This window comes from Arachis duranensis, chromosome 1 (assembly GCF_000817695.3).
Source record: "Arachis duranensis cultivar V14167 chromosome 1, aradu.V14167.gnm2.J7QH, whole genome shotgun sequence".
NCBI lineage: Eukaryota > Viridiplantae > Streptophyta > Magnoliopsida > Fabales > Fabaceae > Arachis > Arachis duranensis.
In genome coordinates this window covers 11666454-11681442 of record NC_029772.3, presented here as the reverse complement: position 1 = coordinate 11681442, position 14989 = coordinate 11666454, and the positions used below count along the sequence as shown (strand labels likewise).

General features: G+C 36.2%; 2 protein-coding genes across 2 annotated transcripts in view; one reads left to right on the top strand and one right to left on the bottom strand.

Annotated features, from left to right (window-relative positions):
- Positions 1 to 5287, top strand: part of LOC107477871 (uncharacterized) — a gene marked incomplete at its 5' end in the record, with an annotated part of 6513 nt that extends 1226 nt beyond the window's left edge. Inside the window, 7 exons of the mRNA XM_052261646.1 lie at positions 161 to 275; positions 364 to 487; positions 835 to 915; positions 1336 to 1677; positions 2312 to 2475; positions 2560 to 3383; positions 3661 to 5287. Coding sequence (XP_052117606.1) covers positions 161 to 275; positions 364 to 487; positions 835 to 915; positions 1336 to 1677; positions 2312 to 2475; positions 2560 to 3383; positions 3661 to 5150 — 3140 coding nt within the window. The remainder of the gene's footprint in view (positions 1 to 160; positions 276 to 363; positions 488 to 834; positions 916 to 1335; positions 1678 to 2311; positions 2476 to 2559; positions 3384 to 3660) is intronic.
- Positions 5288 to 6067: 780 nt separating this feature from the next.
- On the bottom strand, positions 6068 to 13211 carry LOC107475667 (uncharacterized). Its single transcript, XM_016095330.3, has 15 exons — positions 12954 to 13211; positions 12776 to 12859; positions 12622 to 12693; positions 12413 to 12484; positions 12054 to 12290; positions 11525 to 11635; positions 11331 to 11435; positions 8796 to 8921; positions 8642 to 8710; positions 8423 to 8529; positions 7948 to 8031; positions 7752 to 7839; positions 7141 to 7260; positions 6785 to 6969; positions 6068 to 6673 (listed from the first exon to the last, which is right to left on the bottom strand). Exons 1-15 carry the CDS (start codon positions 13065 to 13067, stop codon positions 6382 to 6384), a joined length of 1866 nt encoding a protein of 621 aa, XP_015950816.1. The 5' UTR covers positions 13068 to 13211; the 3' UTR covers positions 6068 to 6381.
- Between the last annotated feature and the right edge of the window lie 1778 nt (positions 13212 to 14989).

Genomic DNA, 14989 nt, shown 5'->3' with positions numbered 1-14989 from the left:
TTCTCCCCCTTTTTTTTTTCGGGTGTATTTTATTGTATTTCTGTTTCTGTTTGATTGGTAGGCAGCGACTAGAGGAAGGGACACTATTGTTCTTTTAATGTCATTTACAGATAGAGGTCTGCAATGAGTTTGTAATATGTTTTCGGGTCTTTGATTGCAGATGAGATCACTGAGGATAGAATGATTGCCTTACGAAAGCGAGCAGATGTAGATGCTAAATATGTAATTATGTTAAACCCAAATGACAACTCAGATCTCAATCAGTCACTTGACAGGCATGCTTTATCTTTCTAAATTTTTTTTGTCTATTTTCTCTATAAACAGCAACATTGTCGTCATGCTCTGTTCTCCTTTTTTGTGCAGGATGGCAAATGCGTTTTATGGATTAGCCACTATGTATTACCGAGAAGAAGGAAGAAGGATTAAACAAAGGATAGAAAAGAAGAATGTTAGCTCGGTTGAGTTGATTGTTCGCTACTGCTTCAAAGTAGGAATTCATTTTTCTTCTTTTCCTGTTTACTTTTTATGCCGGTGCCACTAACATGCCAACCAAGGTCCTGTTGGATGCTATTTTGAGTTGGAAAGCCAAATGCATATATTATGTATAGATGCATGTATGAATGTATGATTGATTGAATTTTAGTAGTAGAAAAAGGATTAAAGGAATAACGGTGATCATGCTTTCTGAAGGAGTAGAAAAGGAATTACAGTGATCATGCCTTTTGACTTTCTTATGTTGTTTATTGTACTCAAGAACTTGTGCATGCTTTGCTTCTTTATACTTTTATCAAATAGAAAGTGTGCATTATTTATCTAGATGCTATGAATTGCTAGGTTGCTGTATATGCAGAATTCCGAAGTGACTGGCCCGAGGCGCTGAAATTTTATGAGGAGGGATATCATACACTGCGAGAGGTGCGTTTCATGTGAATAGTCTTTGAAAATTGTTTATTTTGCATTTTTAATTTTTATTGTTTTCATTCTTGACGATTGTCAAGATATATTCATTGAGCGTAAGTAGTATTGGTATTACTATTTACTGTTAGTTAACTATCGAAATATCTCAATTATCATCTGCCAACTATATTTCTATTTAGAAGTTATAGCCTTGCAAGGAGTTTGTCTTGTCATCCTCCAAGAGCATCTATAGGATATGATTTTGTAGTATATCATATGCACTGTTGTCTAAGATGCTTGAAATCTTCTATTGTCTCCCCTACTATCAAATGAAGTTGCATGTGTTTGACTCGATTTTGGTTGTGTCTTTGTAACATTTGTCTCCAAAGCAAATGCTAAAGTTGACATGCATTTTTTCTGTTTATATTCATCACACAGATTGTTGGGGTGACAACAAGGTTACCTGCAATACAACGGTTGGTTGAGATAAAATATGTTTCTGAACAGTTGAATTTCAAGATATGCACCTTACTACTACATAGTGGGAAGGTCACAGAATCAGTGGCATGGTTTCGTCAGCACAAGAATGCATACAAAAGGCTTGTTGGTACTCCAGAAGCTATATTTCTTCACTGGGACTGGATGAGTAGGCAGTATTTGGTATTTGGTGAATTGTTGGAGACTAGTTCAAAAACAGCTCAAATATTTCCTCCTATTACTCTAGGTTCCGCTTCTAAACCCCTGTCTGAGTGGGAATTTCATCCAGCCTATTACTACCAAGTGAGAACTGCTCTTTTACTACCTAACTTTTGTTATGCTGCTAACATGTTTAGGAAAGAAAATGCTTACACCAGTTTTAGGTTGTATTCATAACATTGGCAACATAGTGGTTTGAATTTTATTCTCGAACTTTCTTCAATAAAACGTTCACATGTAAAATCCATGCTAACGCTTGGTGGGAATTTCAGAATACTTTTATTTTTGTGACTGCTTGGCAATGTAAAGTTCGAATGTTATTTTATTAAAAATAAATTTATAAAATGCATTTTATTGATTGATTTATGTATTTTAACTTCCTATCTACCGTGTTCATCTAGTGGGATAAGACTTTGTTTTTATTTTTTTAATTTCCTACCCCTTATTCATATTAAACATTAACGAGAAGGAAATTACAAGTTTGTTATCCTATTAAGGGGGTTTCTACCACATTGCTGTGATCCATGGTTCCAATCTTAGTTGGGAGAGTCCTCTACATTGAGTTCCCTATAGTACTAAAATATATGTATGTTTTCAGCATCCATGTGCGTTTTTACAAACTGTTACTCCTCGTTTATATGTGCAAAGTTGTATTATGAACCTATTCATGTGCTTATGTAAACTCACTGGGTGATCCTGATTAATATCTATGAAACAGTTAGCAGCCCACTATTTGGGCCAGAAGAGGTCATCACTGGAGCTTGTAATCTCAACGACAGAAACCTCTAGTGATACTGATAGTGTTGATTCTGTTGTTCCTTCAACCTATGTTGGTCAGTTTGCTCGGATACTTGAGCTAGGAGATAATGTTGATATGATGGCGTAAGTTTTAATTGGTTGAAATAAGTTCATTTTATCTATTTATTTTTTAATGGGTATCATCTAAATATTCATTTTTATTTGCAGTCTCACTGATGAAGAGTACATGCGCTATGCTGTGTCTGAAGGAAGAAGGTTCCGAGACTCACTTGAAATTATTGCTCTTCTGAGAAAAGCTTACGAATCCTTCAATAGTAGTAACATTCAGAGGATGGCCGCACTTTGTGGGTTCCAGATGGGTAAGGAATATTTTTCCGAGGGTGATTCAAGCAATGCAAAGCAGATTTTTGACAGTATTGCTTCCCTATATAGAAAAGAGGGATGGATAACTTTGTTGTGGGATGTCTTGGGATTCTTGCGGGAGTGCTCACGGAAGAGTTCTAATGTTAAAGATTTTGTGGAGTATTCTCTTGAAATGGCTGCACTCCCAATATCTTCTGATGCCAATCTCCAGAGAGACACCGGTCCAGCTGGTCCTGCAAGTCGAATCCAAAGAGAAACTGTACACAAGGAGGTTTTTGATCTCGTTATGGAAGATTCAGTGTCAGAAACAAATGAACAACTGAATAACCTCAAGATCAATGGGGACAAACCACTTCAGCTTCAGGTTGATCTTGTAAGTCCTCTCAGGTTGGCAATGATTGCTTTAGTTGCTTTCCATGAACAGACAATGAAGCCTGGGTCATTGACCTCAATTTCAGTATCACTTCTTTCCCACTTACCCTGTACTGTTGAGATTGATCAATTAGAAATCCAGTTCAACCAACCTAGTTGTAATTTCTTTGTTTCAAATGCGCAAAAACCTCAATCAGTAGGAGTTACTGATACTCAACAGCACCGAGTGGAGACATCAACTTCACTTTTACTTGAACCAAACAAATGGCTGAGGTTGACCTATGACATTACATCCGGTATGTTACATATCTAGAAAAACTTCACTTAACATGATATATTATACATTTAACTACCATTTTGTGACCCTAAATTTCTTTACCTTACGCGTCTTGTTTCTATTGATGTGATTGTTTAACCAACTTATTATATAAGTAACAATGAGATGACCGCTTATTTATGTACCATGCAAAGTCCTCCAATATTTCTTTAAAAATTGGTCTGGGATTTTCTGGCTCCTGTGTCAACAAAATTTGTAACAAAATTTGTCAGTTTCTTGGTTCTGGTCTTTTCCAGATCAAAGTGGAAAACTCGAATGCCAGTCTGTTATTGCAAAAATTGGACCACACTTCAGAATCTGCTGCAGAGCTGAAAGCCCTGCTTCACTGGATAGTTTACCTATTTGGACATTGGATGATTGTATGCAAAGTGTTCCAATTAAAGATTCCGTTCTTGTGTTATCTGGTCAGAAGATCATCCAAGTTGAAGAACCAGAACCACAGGTAGATGTTCGTCTTGGTGCCTTTGGTCCTGCATTAGTAGGAGAGATTTTCTTGGTACCTGTTACAGTGATTTCCAAAGGTCATAATGTGTACTCAGGTGAGTTGAAGATCAATCTTGTAGATGTGAGGGGAGGTGGCTTGTTTAGTCCGAGAGAAAATGAACCGCATGCCTTGGATAGTCATCATGTCCAGCTGCTTGGTATTTCTGGACCAGAAGGGGAAGATGATTCTCATTTAGATTCTGACAAAATAAAGCAAGTACAGCAATCATTTGGATTAATTTCTGTCCCTTTTCTTAAAAATGGGGATTCTTGGTCATGCAAACTAGAAATCAAGTGGCACCGGCCTAAACCAATTATGCTTTATGTATCTTTGGGTTATACTCCTACTAATAATGAATCAAATCCTCAGATGGTCCATGTCCACAAGAACTTGCAAATTGAAGGGCAAAATGCTATTGAACTTAACCATCATTTTTTGATGCCATTCAGACGGGACCCATTAATTCTCTCTAAGAACAAGCAAGCTTCAGAATCTAATATTTCACAATCACTTCCCTTAAACCAAAAAACTCTGCTCATTGTCAGCGCAAAGAATTGCACGGAGTTGCCAATAAGGTTGAAGTCCATTTCCATAGAAGCAGACAATGATGTTGAAAGGACATGCTCTAACCAACATGGAAATGAGGAGCTTTCAAACCCTGCCCTTGTTGCTCCTGGGAGAGAGTTCAAGAAGGTATTCTCAGTGAGTTCCGACAAAAACATTTCAAAGCTTGTACTAGGAACTGTGTGTTTGACATGGAGGAGGGACTTGGGGGTGGAAGAGCAATCTGCTTCTACCACGGGGACATTGCCTTGGGTTGTGACCAAGCAAAAGCTGCCAGACATGAATGTCGAGCTACCACCATTGATTGTGAATCTGGAATGTCCTCCTTATGCCATCTTGGGAGACCCCTTCACATACTATATTAGGATTTTGAACCAGACACCATTGTTGCAGGAAATCAAATACACACTGGCAGATGCACAAAGTTTTGTATTATCAGGGTATCATAATGACACTGTATATGTTCTTCCAAAATCTGAGCTCATTCTCAGTTACAAATTAGTTCCACTTGCTTCTGGGCTGCAACAGTTACCTAGATTTTCCATGACTTCAGTGAGATACTCAGCAGCATACCAGCCTTCAAGTTCTTCAAATTCTGTTTTTGTTTTTCCTTCGAAGCCTCATTTCAAGAATGAAGCCTCGACCAACTTTAGGTTGGAGTCAGTTGCCAATGAATAGATCTTGTACATTGTCCCTTTTTTTTTATTATTTTCATTCTATCATATTCATCTTCCTTGGGATTGAAGGAAACTACATATGTTGCATGGAAAATCTGTATACATGTCCTCTTTTGGATCTTTGTTTCTTGTTTATTATTGATTTGGGTCATTAAAACACTTCTAGATATGTTAATCAATAGTTACACGTTAACACAAGCAATAATTTTAGACTGGAATCAGTTCTATAATTGGTTTTGCATTGACTGGTTAATGGAATTTTTTATTTATATTCTTCTAGAAGAAAAGAACTACTGTAAATATTTACTCCTTAAGTATTTAGCTTTGTTCTATGATGTTTGAATGGGGAGTTTCTTGCAACCAAATGATTTATAACGCTGTATCGCTAACTCAATGATAAAGTGTCATTATCTTTTTAATATAATCTTCAAACTATAGAAATGAACAAGATTGGTTGAGATATTGATGGTGCAATGTGCTCAGATTAAGTGTATTGAACTATATTATGAACCTATGTGCTCCATAAGAGTTGCAAGTTGCAACCCAATCGCAAAACTGTAGCAGTTCCATCTCTTTCTATTAGAAATTTAGAACTAGCTAGCTCGCTTTTCTTTGTATCATAATGGGTATCAATTATCTTCTTTTTGTAAGGAAATGAATATGATGCACGTCATAGATTATAACTAAGATAGTAATAGGAACACAAAATCGACACAATATTTGTTCTCTGATAGTGATATTTGTTCGATCAATTATTGTCAAATTACCATTCTATTTTTTCTATTTTCGGCAAGTTAGTAATATCTATCTACATCGTATATATCGATATTCCTTCCTGCCCTTCACTAGAATTTTATTGTGGATAGAAAAAAACTAAACCCAACGAACCGTACCCTTAACTTCTAAGGCAAAGGCACATATGTTTTGCAGTAGATAAATATTACTTTCAAGTAGTTATTTTTAAAACATTACAATTACAAGATAGTGACGAGGAAGGGAATCTTAAAAATGTTGGCTCCTCTACTCATTTTTTTCAATAGGCAGCACAAAATGAACATAAAAAGCTAAAAACTACACCTACAATTGCCCGAATATGGGGGCAAAATACCCCAAAACACTGCACAATGCTCCCCCCTGTTTTCTTCACTATAAAGAACACCAACATAGACTTCCTAATCCTACCACACCAAAACATATGCAAAATTGACATGTTTTTCGACACAAGAATATCATTACAAAGACTCTGGACTAGTGGATGGTCTGATTCTTGCGGGCATTCTTGCATTTTGCTGTTGAAAATGCAACAAAGACTTGTTCTTGGGCGTGATTGACATTCTATTCAAGTCAGGGTTGAAATCCAAACCTGGTTGTACACTCACTGTCATGTCATCTTCAATCATATCATTCTCATTCATGTCGACAAATTTGTCATCAGATGCATCGCTGCCACTTTCACTGAATTCGCCATTGTCGGCATCATCACATTTGATCTTTGACCAGCGTGCAAAATGTGGCCTTATGTAACTGTAGACAGCAATGAAATTTAGAGTGGAAGGAGGAAGCAACACCAACAACTAAACTAAGAAAAAAGTTTGGACAAATCTAACGATTTTTCCCTTCATATAGCTTACAAACCTTTCACTTTTCTTCAGTAAACAAGGATCAAAAGGAAAGAACATGTCGAGTCTATCTATCCCGCCAAATGCCCTCGAAAGATTAGATTCGAGCATATCATCGAAGGCAAATGATTCCGATGTCATGAAGAGCTTAGCAGCCTTTGCTTGTCTTAGGAATTCCACTACTACAGTAGGTAGACAAACCTGTTGGAGAAATGTAAGCTTAATTATATATTTTAGATAGAATAATCAAGGTTGGAGCAAATAAGAATAGTTAACCAAAATCAGTCCAGTCTTCGGCGACTATATCAATATCCATATAATCTTAGCATTTTATGCTCTCTATGAACCGATAGCTTTTAAGAAGTTCATTACCTTCAAAGGATTCAATTTATGTTGCAAGATTGGCTCCATGGGCATATTTAGAAGTTGCACTTTGAGTCTTGGAGCATCCATCAGAGATCTCATTCGAAAACACAGCAAATACATGAGAGCCTGCTCACAAAAACAAGCTTATGAACACTAAAATCCAAATAATCTACCAAAAAACTTGAAAATAAAAATAATAAACATGGAATGATTTTGCAGTTCATAGAAATACTTAAGTTTTCTAACCAGGTTAAAATAATTTGTAAGGTTACCAAACCAAACCAATTGCTTACAATAAACAACCAATGAAACAGAAGAGGATTAAGGGCTCAAAAGCACATATCAAAGAATGCAATAACTGGAAGCTTTCAAACAATGGCATTGAAAAATGATTTATCTTCCTATCAACTTCTGCCAAGCATCCTCTTAATTACTAAATTAAGAATTTTCTTATAAATATTTCTAGAGATTAATTATTTCTGTGTTTTAAGAGAAACTTTAGAATGTTATAACATCATTCCTGTTGCATTACTTGTCCAATTAATGACAAGTCATCAGGTTTATAGCCCTTCCCTCACCATATGCAAGAATAGAATGTCAAATGCTAATCGACATACCTGACAACCAGAATAAAAAACTTGATGTGCTCGCGGGTTCATAACAGAATCATGTGACTTGCAATAGTTAAGACACCAATCTACCAATCTGAAACCTCATGGGAAGATAATCATATCAGTTAGTACCATTTCCTATTTTATATGATAAGACAGAAAAAGTAATTAGGCCATGCAAGGAAACTAAATGTTCCCAAACCTTTGTAAGATGCTAGCAACCAATGCCGGTGAAACAAACTTTGCACGGGACAAATAACTAGCAAGATAAGCAACAGCACTCATCCTGCGATAAATGAAAACAACTAGTAATGTCATAAGTGAAGTCTATACAATGCTCAGCATCATATGCACCACATTACATCTTCCACAAAAATGACGTTAAAAAAAAACAAATAATTCCCATTAAATAGGAGCACATTAAATCATTTAAGTTCAATTAAATAATTAAATTCTATAATAAGCTGCTAAGGGGCCCCATTTGACAAGCATTAAATCATTTACAGTTAAAAAAAATATCAATCAAAAATTAAAAAAATACATATGACCACACTAACATCAATTACGACACTTCACAATGAATGGGGGCAAAATATTTAAGAGTTCATCAATTGGTGCTGACAGCCACCTGAATTTTTAATCTTCAAGTTCCATCCACAACGTAAAATCAATTTTACCTAGTATTGGAGGGATTAACATTGCTAAGAAACATCTCTGTAAGAACCATGGCGAACTTCTCCCCACAATCTTCAGGATCAAGTGCACATGCATAGAACACCACAAACTGCAACAAAATAAAGGCATTGATAATGTATTTCACAAAGCAGTACCAACTTGAGAGAGAGAGAGAGAGAGAGAGAGAGAGAGAGAGAGAGAGAGAGAGAGAGAGAGAGTACCTGGGTGAATTTTGACTTGTAGGCATTCAAAATAGTCCTTTGAAATGATCTCACTAGAACATCAAATACCTAATTAAGAATTTAATGAACATATAGAAGTTAAGTATATAGTACAAAGTGTTCAAAGCAAATATATGCAATGTCTGAAAAATACCTCAGACAAACGGCCACTGCTTTGACAGGACTCAAGATGCAAAAAGGTCAGCTCAATCAAGCTATCTAATTTCTCAGCAATTGTGTTTCCCTCCAAACTTTTCCTATTTAAATATTCTGCAGCAGGCTGTAATAAAATAAAAAAACAACCATGAGATAGCACATAAGATAGGTGATATTGTGAAACACACAAGTGAAGACAAAATCTAGAACACATATTTCTGTTAATAAGATGATATATAGACTGGCAACTAACATACGTAGTAAATTGGAAGAATTACATAATGAATAAAAGTTGGAAATATATTGCTCATAGATGAGCCAATAGCCTAATAGAACCTACTTACATTCATCTTTCAAAACCTTGCAACTAATTCACATAGAAGTTGGCTGAAAAATTAACAGTAAGCTGACTGCAGAACAAAGATCCAATCTGATGCATGAGCAAGGCTTTGCCATGACAGGAAAGGAGTTTCATCCATGATCTTAGCTTAATGAACTTTAAAAGTACTATAAAGGGAGAGCTCAAATGATCTCTGCTAAAGGAAAAATGATGAACCGGCCAAACTCTAATTACTATCATATTATAACTCTTCTAAATTGTATATGGAAATGTGATTGCGAATTGTATACACCTGTCCACTACAAGTTTACTGCACAATGACTCCCTTCTTGGGAATCCAGCAATACGTCATGTCAACGTAGTTTATGGCAGAAGAGTTAACTCTAAGGCTGAGCGGCATTCTTGGTCTCTTTCCTATATAAACAATCATTCTAATCACTTTCTGAATTCCAAGTTCTATTATGTACACATTTCAACATATTCTCAGTTAGTTTTACCATAATGTATCTACATTCACTTTTGTCGTTAGATTTGGCAGAAAAAATTATGCCAGGTTTGCTTCCAAGTCCTTGCTGTTTTGCTTTCTGGTCCTACTCATTTTTGGCCTTTTGCCAAGATAATTACATACCAAAAGATGGATTTTTTCTTTTATTCAATTTGATTTTCCCTTGCATTTTCTATCACAACACTGATATTTCCAGCAACAATTAGTCTATACCACGTCATGCAACTGTTAACATGACTCACATACACTGCCCATTGTCATTGTTCCCCATTGCAAACTACTAATTTACCCCTTAAATATAAATGGACGAGCATAAATAGTCAAATTGTATGGCAAATGAATACAACTGCCAATATTTACGAGGCTCTATTTTTCTTTAAACAATATCAACACCTTTCTTAAGCAAGCAGACAGTATTGGTGCCTCTTGCCTAAAGATAGTAGTAATACACCCCTTTGTGCTTTAAGCTCGTGTTATACTTTGAATATTGGGTGTAGTAGAAGTTCAGTAGTTTGAACCCATTCTACGCAACAATACATCCAGTTACAGACTATTTATGTCCCCGCTCCCAAATACGGGAGAAAAAAAGACACTGGTATAGATTCACAAAGAAAACGAAAGCAGAACATGTTTACTCGTATCTCAAAAATCTACAAAATATCATGATGATCAAAACAAGCTCCGGTCTTCCATATTGACAGCTCAAAACATTGCAATTGAGATATGTATAGGACATATCTAGTATGGTTTAAAAATTACTCATCATGGACAACTCAATCCCAACTTGGTATATGATATGCAGAGAGTTAAAGTACCTGAGTTCACCATATGAAGTTTTGCCACTTCACAAAGCCACCTAACCTCACTCACAGCCTGATTAAGCCAAGCCTGAATATAATCAGCTTGGCATGGTAGCCTGAAACAGGCAAACACCAGAATAAGGCCCTTCATAGTTTGATAGGGCTAATGGCTACTTCCACAGCCTTATAAACATACATACAGGCATGCTCTGACAAAATCACCGTCAAAACATCAACCTATGTCAGATTGACCACAACTTGCATTTCAGATAAACTTCAATCTTCCTGTTTCCCATCAACATCCATCTTACATCTCTTGCTAAGAAATTGCTAACAGATGTATTGAAGAGGACAAGATTTGGTGGGTGATTGTGTTTCAGGTCATCTAATAGTGCAATGATTGAACTAATCAAAAGAATATGTAGCCAATTAAATTGACAGGCAGATCATTGTTCGTGTTCCATGACATGCATATAAAACCAATAAAAAGAGGCAGGTGATGAAACATCAAACTTCAGACCGTGAATTTGCAAAAAGGAAACTCTTTCACAGCTCCAGATTACTCTAGCAAGCACCATTTCAGCAGCATGAACTAGCATCAATGGATGACTATGGAACTATTAAGCAATAATAACAACCTCGTTCAAACTTTTCATTTCACAAAGCATAAGAGATGGAACATAAATTAACAAAACTTCACTAGATAACACAAAAACACACTATATCACAGACAAGGCATGTTAAACAGAATAAGAGATTCCCCTGCTGAAATTTTAATTTCATTTTTTTATCTGACCAATTAAGAGGAGCATGATCTTAATTTTCAAAATGCCATTAAAAAAAAGGAGACATCAAGATGAACCCTAAATTAAAAATATTGGACCATACCAGATTATCATCCCCATCCGCATCTGCGAATTCGGCATCCTCTAATTCCATTTCAAATATGCCTTTGGCATCTTCCTGCAAGAGGCCATCCCATCCAATTTCGACCTGAAATAGATCAGAAGGGATTAATTTAATGGTCAACTGCCATCACTTTTCTTTGAACCAAAACTTAAAGGGCGGCTTAACCAACATACATCAAGCTCTATCAACCTATCTACAATAGCAGGCAGCATCGTAACACCAACAATTTCTCCAATTGCACCACTTTCCAACTTTAACATGTTCTCCACGTACATGAGAATCTCCTACAAGTATCAAAAGAAGTAAATTAAACTTTGACAAAATACTGCAATTGTCGAATTAGTTCTTACATATGTCGAAAAGCTACGTAAAAGAAATCTGAAAATTAGAAATGCTCCACAAATTAACATATTGGTTTCCTCATATTGTTTTGGCATCAAAATGCTTACAACAAAAGCATGTAAATGATTACTGGAGCAACCGGGGATAGTTCAGAGTGCAAGAATAAATAATGCCTCCACATTGTAAACATGAATAAATTTGGGATACAACAAGGTGGGGAAATGATGCTTAGATAGATGTTCATTGCAGTCAACCAAGTTGACAGTCCATCACATACAACAACAAATTCACAAAATTGAGCAACAACTAGCATAAAGCGGTTACTTAAGCACTTCCAATGGAAGTGAAGATTGAACTCACCGGTCCCTTACTGTAGGTTAAGGGCATCCTCTGGACAACTATTGGAGAGAGTCGCAAAGGGGCAAGAGGCACCAAAACAGCTATGGCTTCAAAAGCAGCATGCACACGAGACAGAACTTTATTCTTCTTTTCAATTCCACTCTCCTGCTTCAGACTATCCATGAGGTGATAAGGTGGAGTGAAGTTATTCACAAGCATCTCCAAAGACCAATCGATATATTTCCCATTGGAAGCAGCCTTCAAATAGGGTAAAAAAGAAAAGAAAGGTCAACGAAGCTTTATATAACATTGAAAACTCTGCAAATGGCTCCTAATAACAAAGATAAAAAGGGGGGAAAAAACAGAAAAGAAACACGTACCAAGGATACAATCAGCTCAACCAGTGCATCCATAATAGAAGTTCCATAATTCCACAGGCTCATTCTATAAACCTGGAAAAAACAACTTCAGTGAGAACAACTATATCTTTATAAATGGTCCATTTCCTTCCAACATTAACAAGTTCAACACTTCAAGCACAAAATAAACATAAACACAAGCAACAAGTCCAATGTGAAAAAGCACTTACTGCAGAAAGAAGAGATTCGTGATGAACAGAATCTATGCATGAGACTGTTCCAGAGAGTGCCTTCAAAGTTGTCTGTAACCAACATCGTATCAAATATCAGCACTATGTACTAATTAATGTCACAATTTTCACGTGCTCTAATTTAAGAACTCACCTCAAGTAGAGCAATCTGATCGGGATTAAGACTCTCTTTCCGGTGCAAATAACCAACAAGCTCATCATAATTCTCTCTGTCACCCTAAGAGTGAGTAAAATCCACCAGTTTAATTATTAGAAAAATAATAAAAATCTAAAAAAAAAAAGATTCTAGAATGATATTTTGCTATACGTACCAAAGTGACTGCTAAAAGTGCATCTCTAACATGACAAATTAGCTGAGAATCAGTGAATTCAGTGTCCTCCATCTCAGTAAACTCTTGCTTCTCGGTTCCACTAACCCTTCCCATTAAAACGCAAAACGCGATCCAAACAAAACGGAGTTCGTTGTTGTCGTTTGGAGAGAGTATAGAAGTGCTGCTGCAGCTGCTACCTCTTCGTTAAACAGAAGGGAATGGCGGCTAAGAAGAGGCAACAGGAAAGAGGGTTTTGAGGGAAGAGCAATTCATACTTTATATACTTATCTTTTTTTGCTTTGCAAATTTATAGCCCCTCAACTTTTAAAATATATAAATCAACCCCTCAACTTTGCAAAATTTATAAATTATAAATTAGCAAGATTCTGAGAACCGGACCGATTAATAAAACAATAAGATTATCGATTTACTGGTTCGACTGAACATCAACCAGTTTAATTAAATATTAAAAAATTTATATATAATTTTAAATATATAAATTCATCCTATAATTTTTTATCAATAGAACTGAGATGGTGAGTTTTATACTTTCTAAAATCAAAATAAATAAATTAATAAAAAAAATTTTAACTAAATAAAGAAACTCTTCATCACAAATCATAATTAACAACAACTCAAGACTTAATCCAAAAAATTAATAAATTATTCCAAAATTATTCTAATAAATAAAATAAACACGAATTAACAAAATTAATAACTCAGAATGACAAACCCTAAATCAGCAACTCAATTATTAACAGTAAAACCAGCAAACACAGAGGAGACGAGGAGGAGGTGGCGACACCGACGAACACAGTATTATCAAAATCCAAGTCACAGTGCTTACCAGTGGCGAGGAGGAGAGGGAGTGACGGCGACAACGACACCGGCGAACACAGAGAGAGCGCGCACACTCGAACAGAGGAGACGATGACGGCCACAGAGCTTTCACACGAAGTGAGGGAGCTTCCTACGATGGCGACACAGCTTCCTAGGACGGCGACAGAGCTTCCTACAATGGCGACACAGCTCCTGCGACGGCGACGAAGCTTCCGCACGCGATGCCTCTACCCAGCGGAGACGAGTTTGGCGATGACAATGAAGCGTGGTTGCGAGGCTCTAGGGGCTGTGGGGCGCGGTGGCTGCGGTGGCAAGGAGTTCTGGAGGGATAGGGTTCTTTGTGCTTTCAATTTAAAATTTGCAGTTCAGTTTCAGAGAGGAGAGAGAGAGGAGAGGAGAGGAATGCGGTTGGGGGCGTTGGGGATTTAGGGTTCTTTTATAATTTTTTTTTTTAAATTTAAAACGATGTCGTTTGAACCGGGAGTGTTTTAAACCGAAAACTTTGTAAAAAACCGACGGTTAACTACCGATTTGAACGGTTTTTTGACCAATTTTTAGCCAAACGATTTAGGGGACTAACCAAACCGGCCTAGTGACTGGTTTTCGGTTAATTTAATTGAATCGACTGATCTAATTTGGTTTTTAGAACTATGTAAATTAGTCATTTAAGTTTTTTTTTCTTTTAGATTCGAACCCCGACATTTATTTAAGCGGACTGAGCTAACTATTAGATTAACCTAACTTTTTTTTTTACCAAAAAATTATAATTCAAATGATATAGTTTCTCCATCCTCACCTAAAAACTAAAAGTTTTAGATTGTCTCACTTTTAACTTGAGGGGGAAAAAAATATGTAACTTTTTTTTTCCTTTTTTATGGATAGGGAGCATGTAACTAGACAAGCGAACTATCATGTGAGGAGTTGTTAATTTTTGGACGGGTCATGTTATTAAACATCTCTCCGACATACTTTACGCTAAATGTAATCTACTAATCTTAGGTCAGATTTTATTTGGGCCTTTCTTCGGCCCATAACATATAATGGGTAAATTTCAATTGGAAGAAAAATTGACAATTCTCTACCAAAAGAAAATGAAAAACTAACACTTCAATAGTATTTGGTTTAGTTTTTGGGGTAAATAGTATTTAGTCAAATTCTTACAAAAAACAAAAAGTATTCAGCCAAATTTTTTTAAA

What these genes read in the sequence shown, in the direction of transcription:
- LOC107475667 (XM_016095330.3), bottom strand. Translation starts at nt 13,067, where the DNA reads ATGGGAAGGGTTAGTGGAACCGAGAAGCAAGAGTTTACTGAGATGGAG. An exon ending in ACGAATCTCTTCTTTCTGCA is followed by an intron (nt 12,485 to 12,621) that starts GTAAGTGCTTTT and finishes TGTTTTTTCCAG; the next exon opens with GTTTATAGAATGAGCCTGTG. An exon ending in TTACTGAAGAAAAGTGAAAG is followed by an intron (nt 6,674 to 6,784) that starts GTTTGTAAGCTA and finishes TGCTGTCTACAG; the next exon opens with TTACATAAGGCCACATTTTG.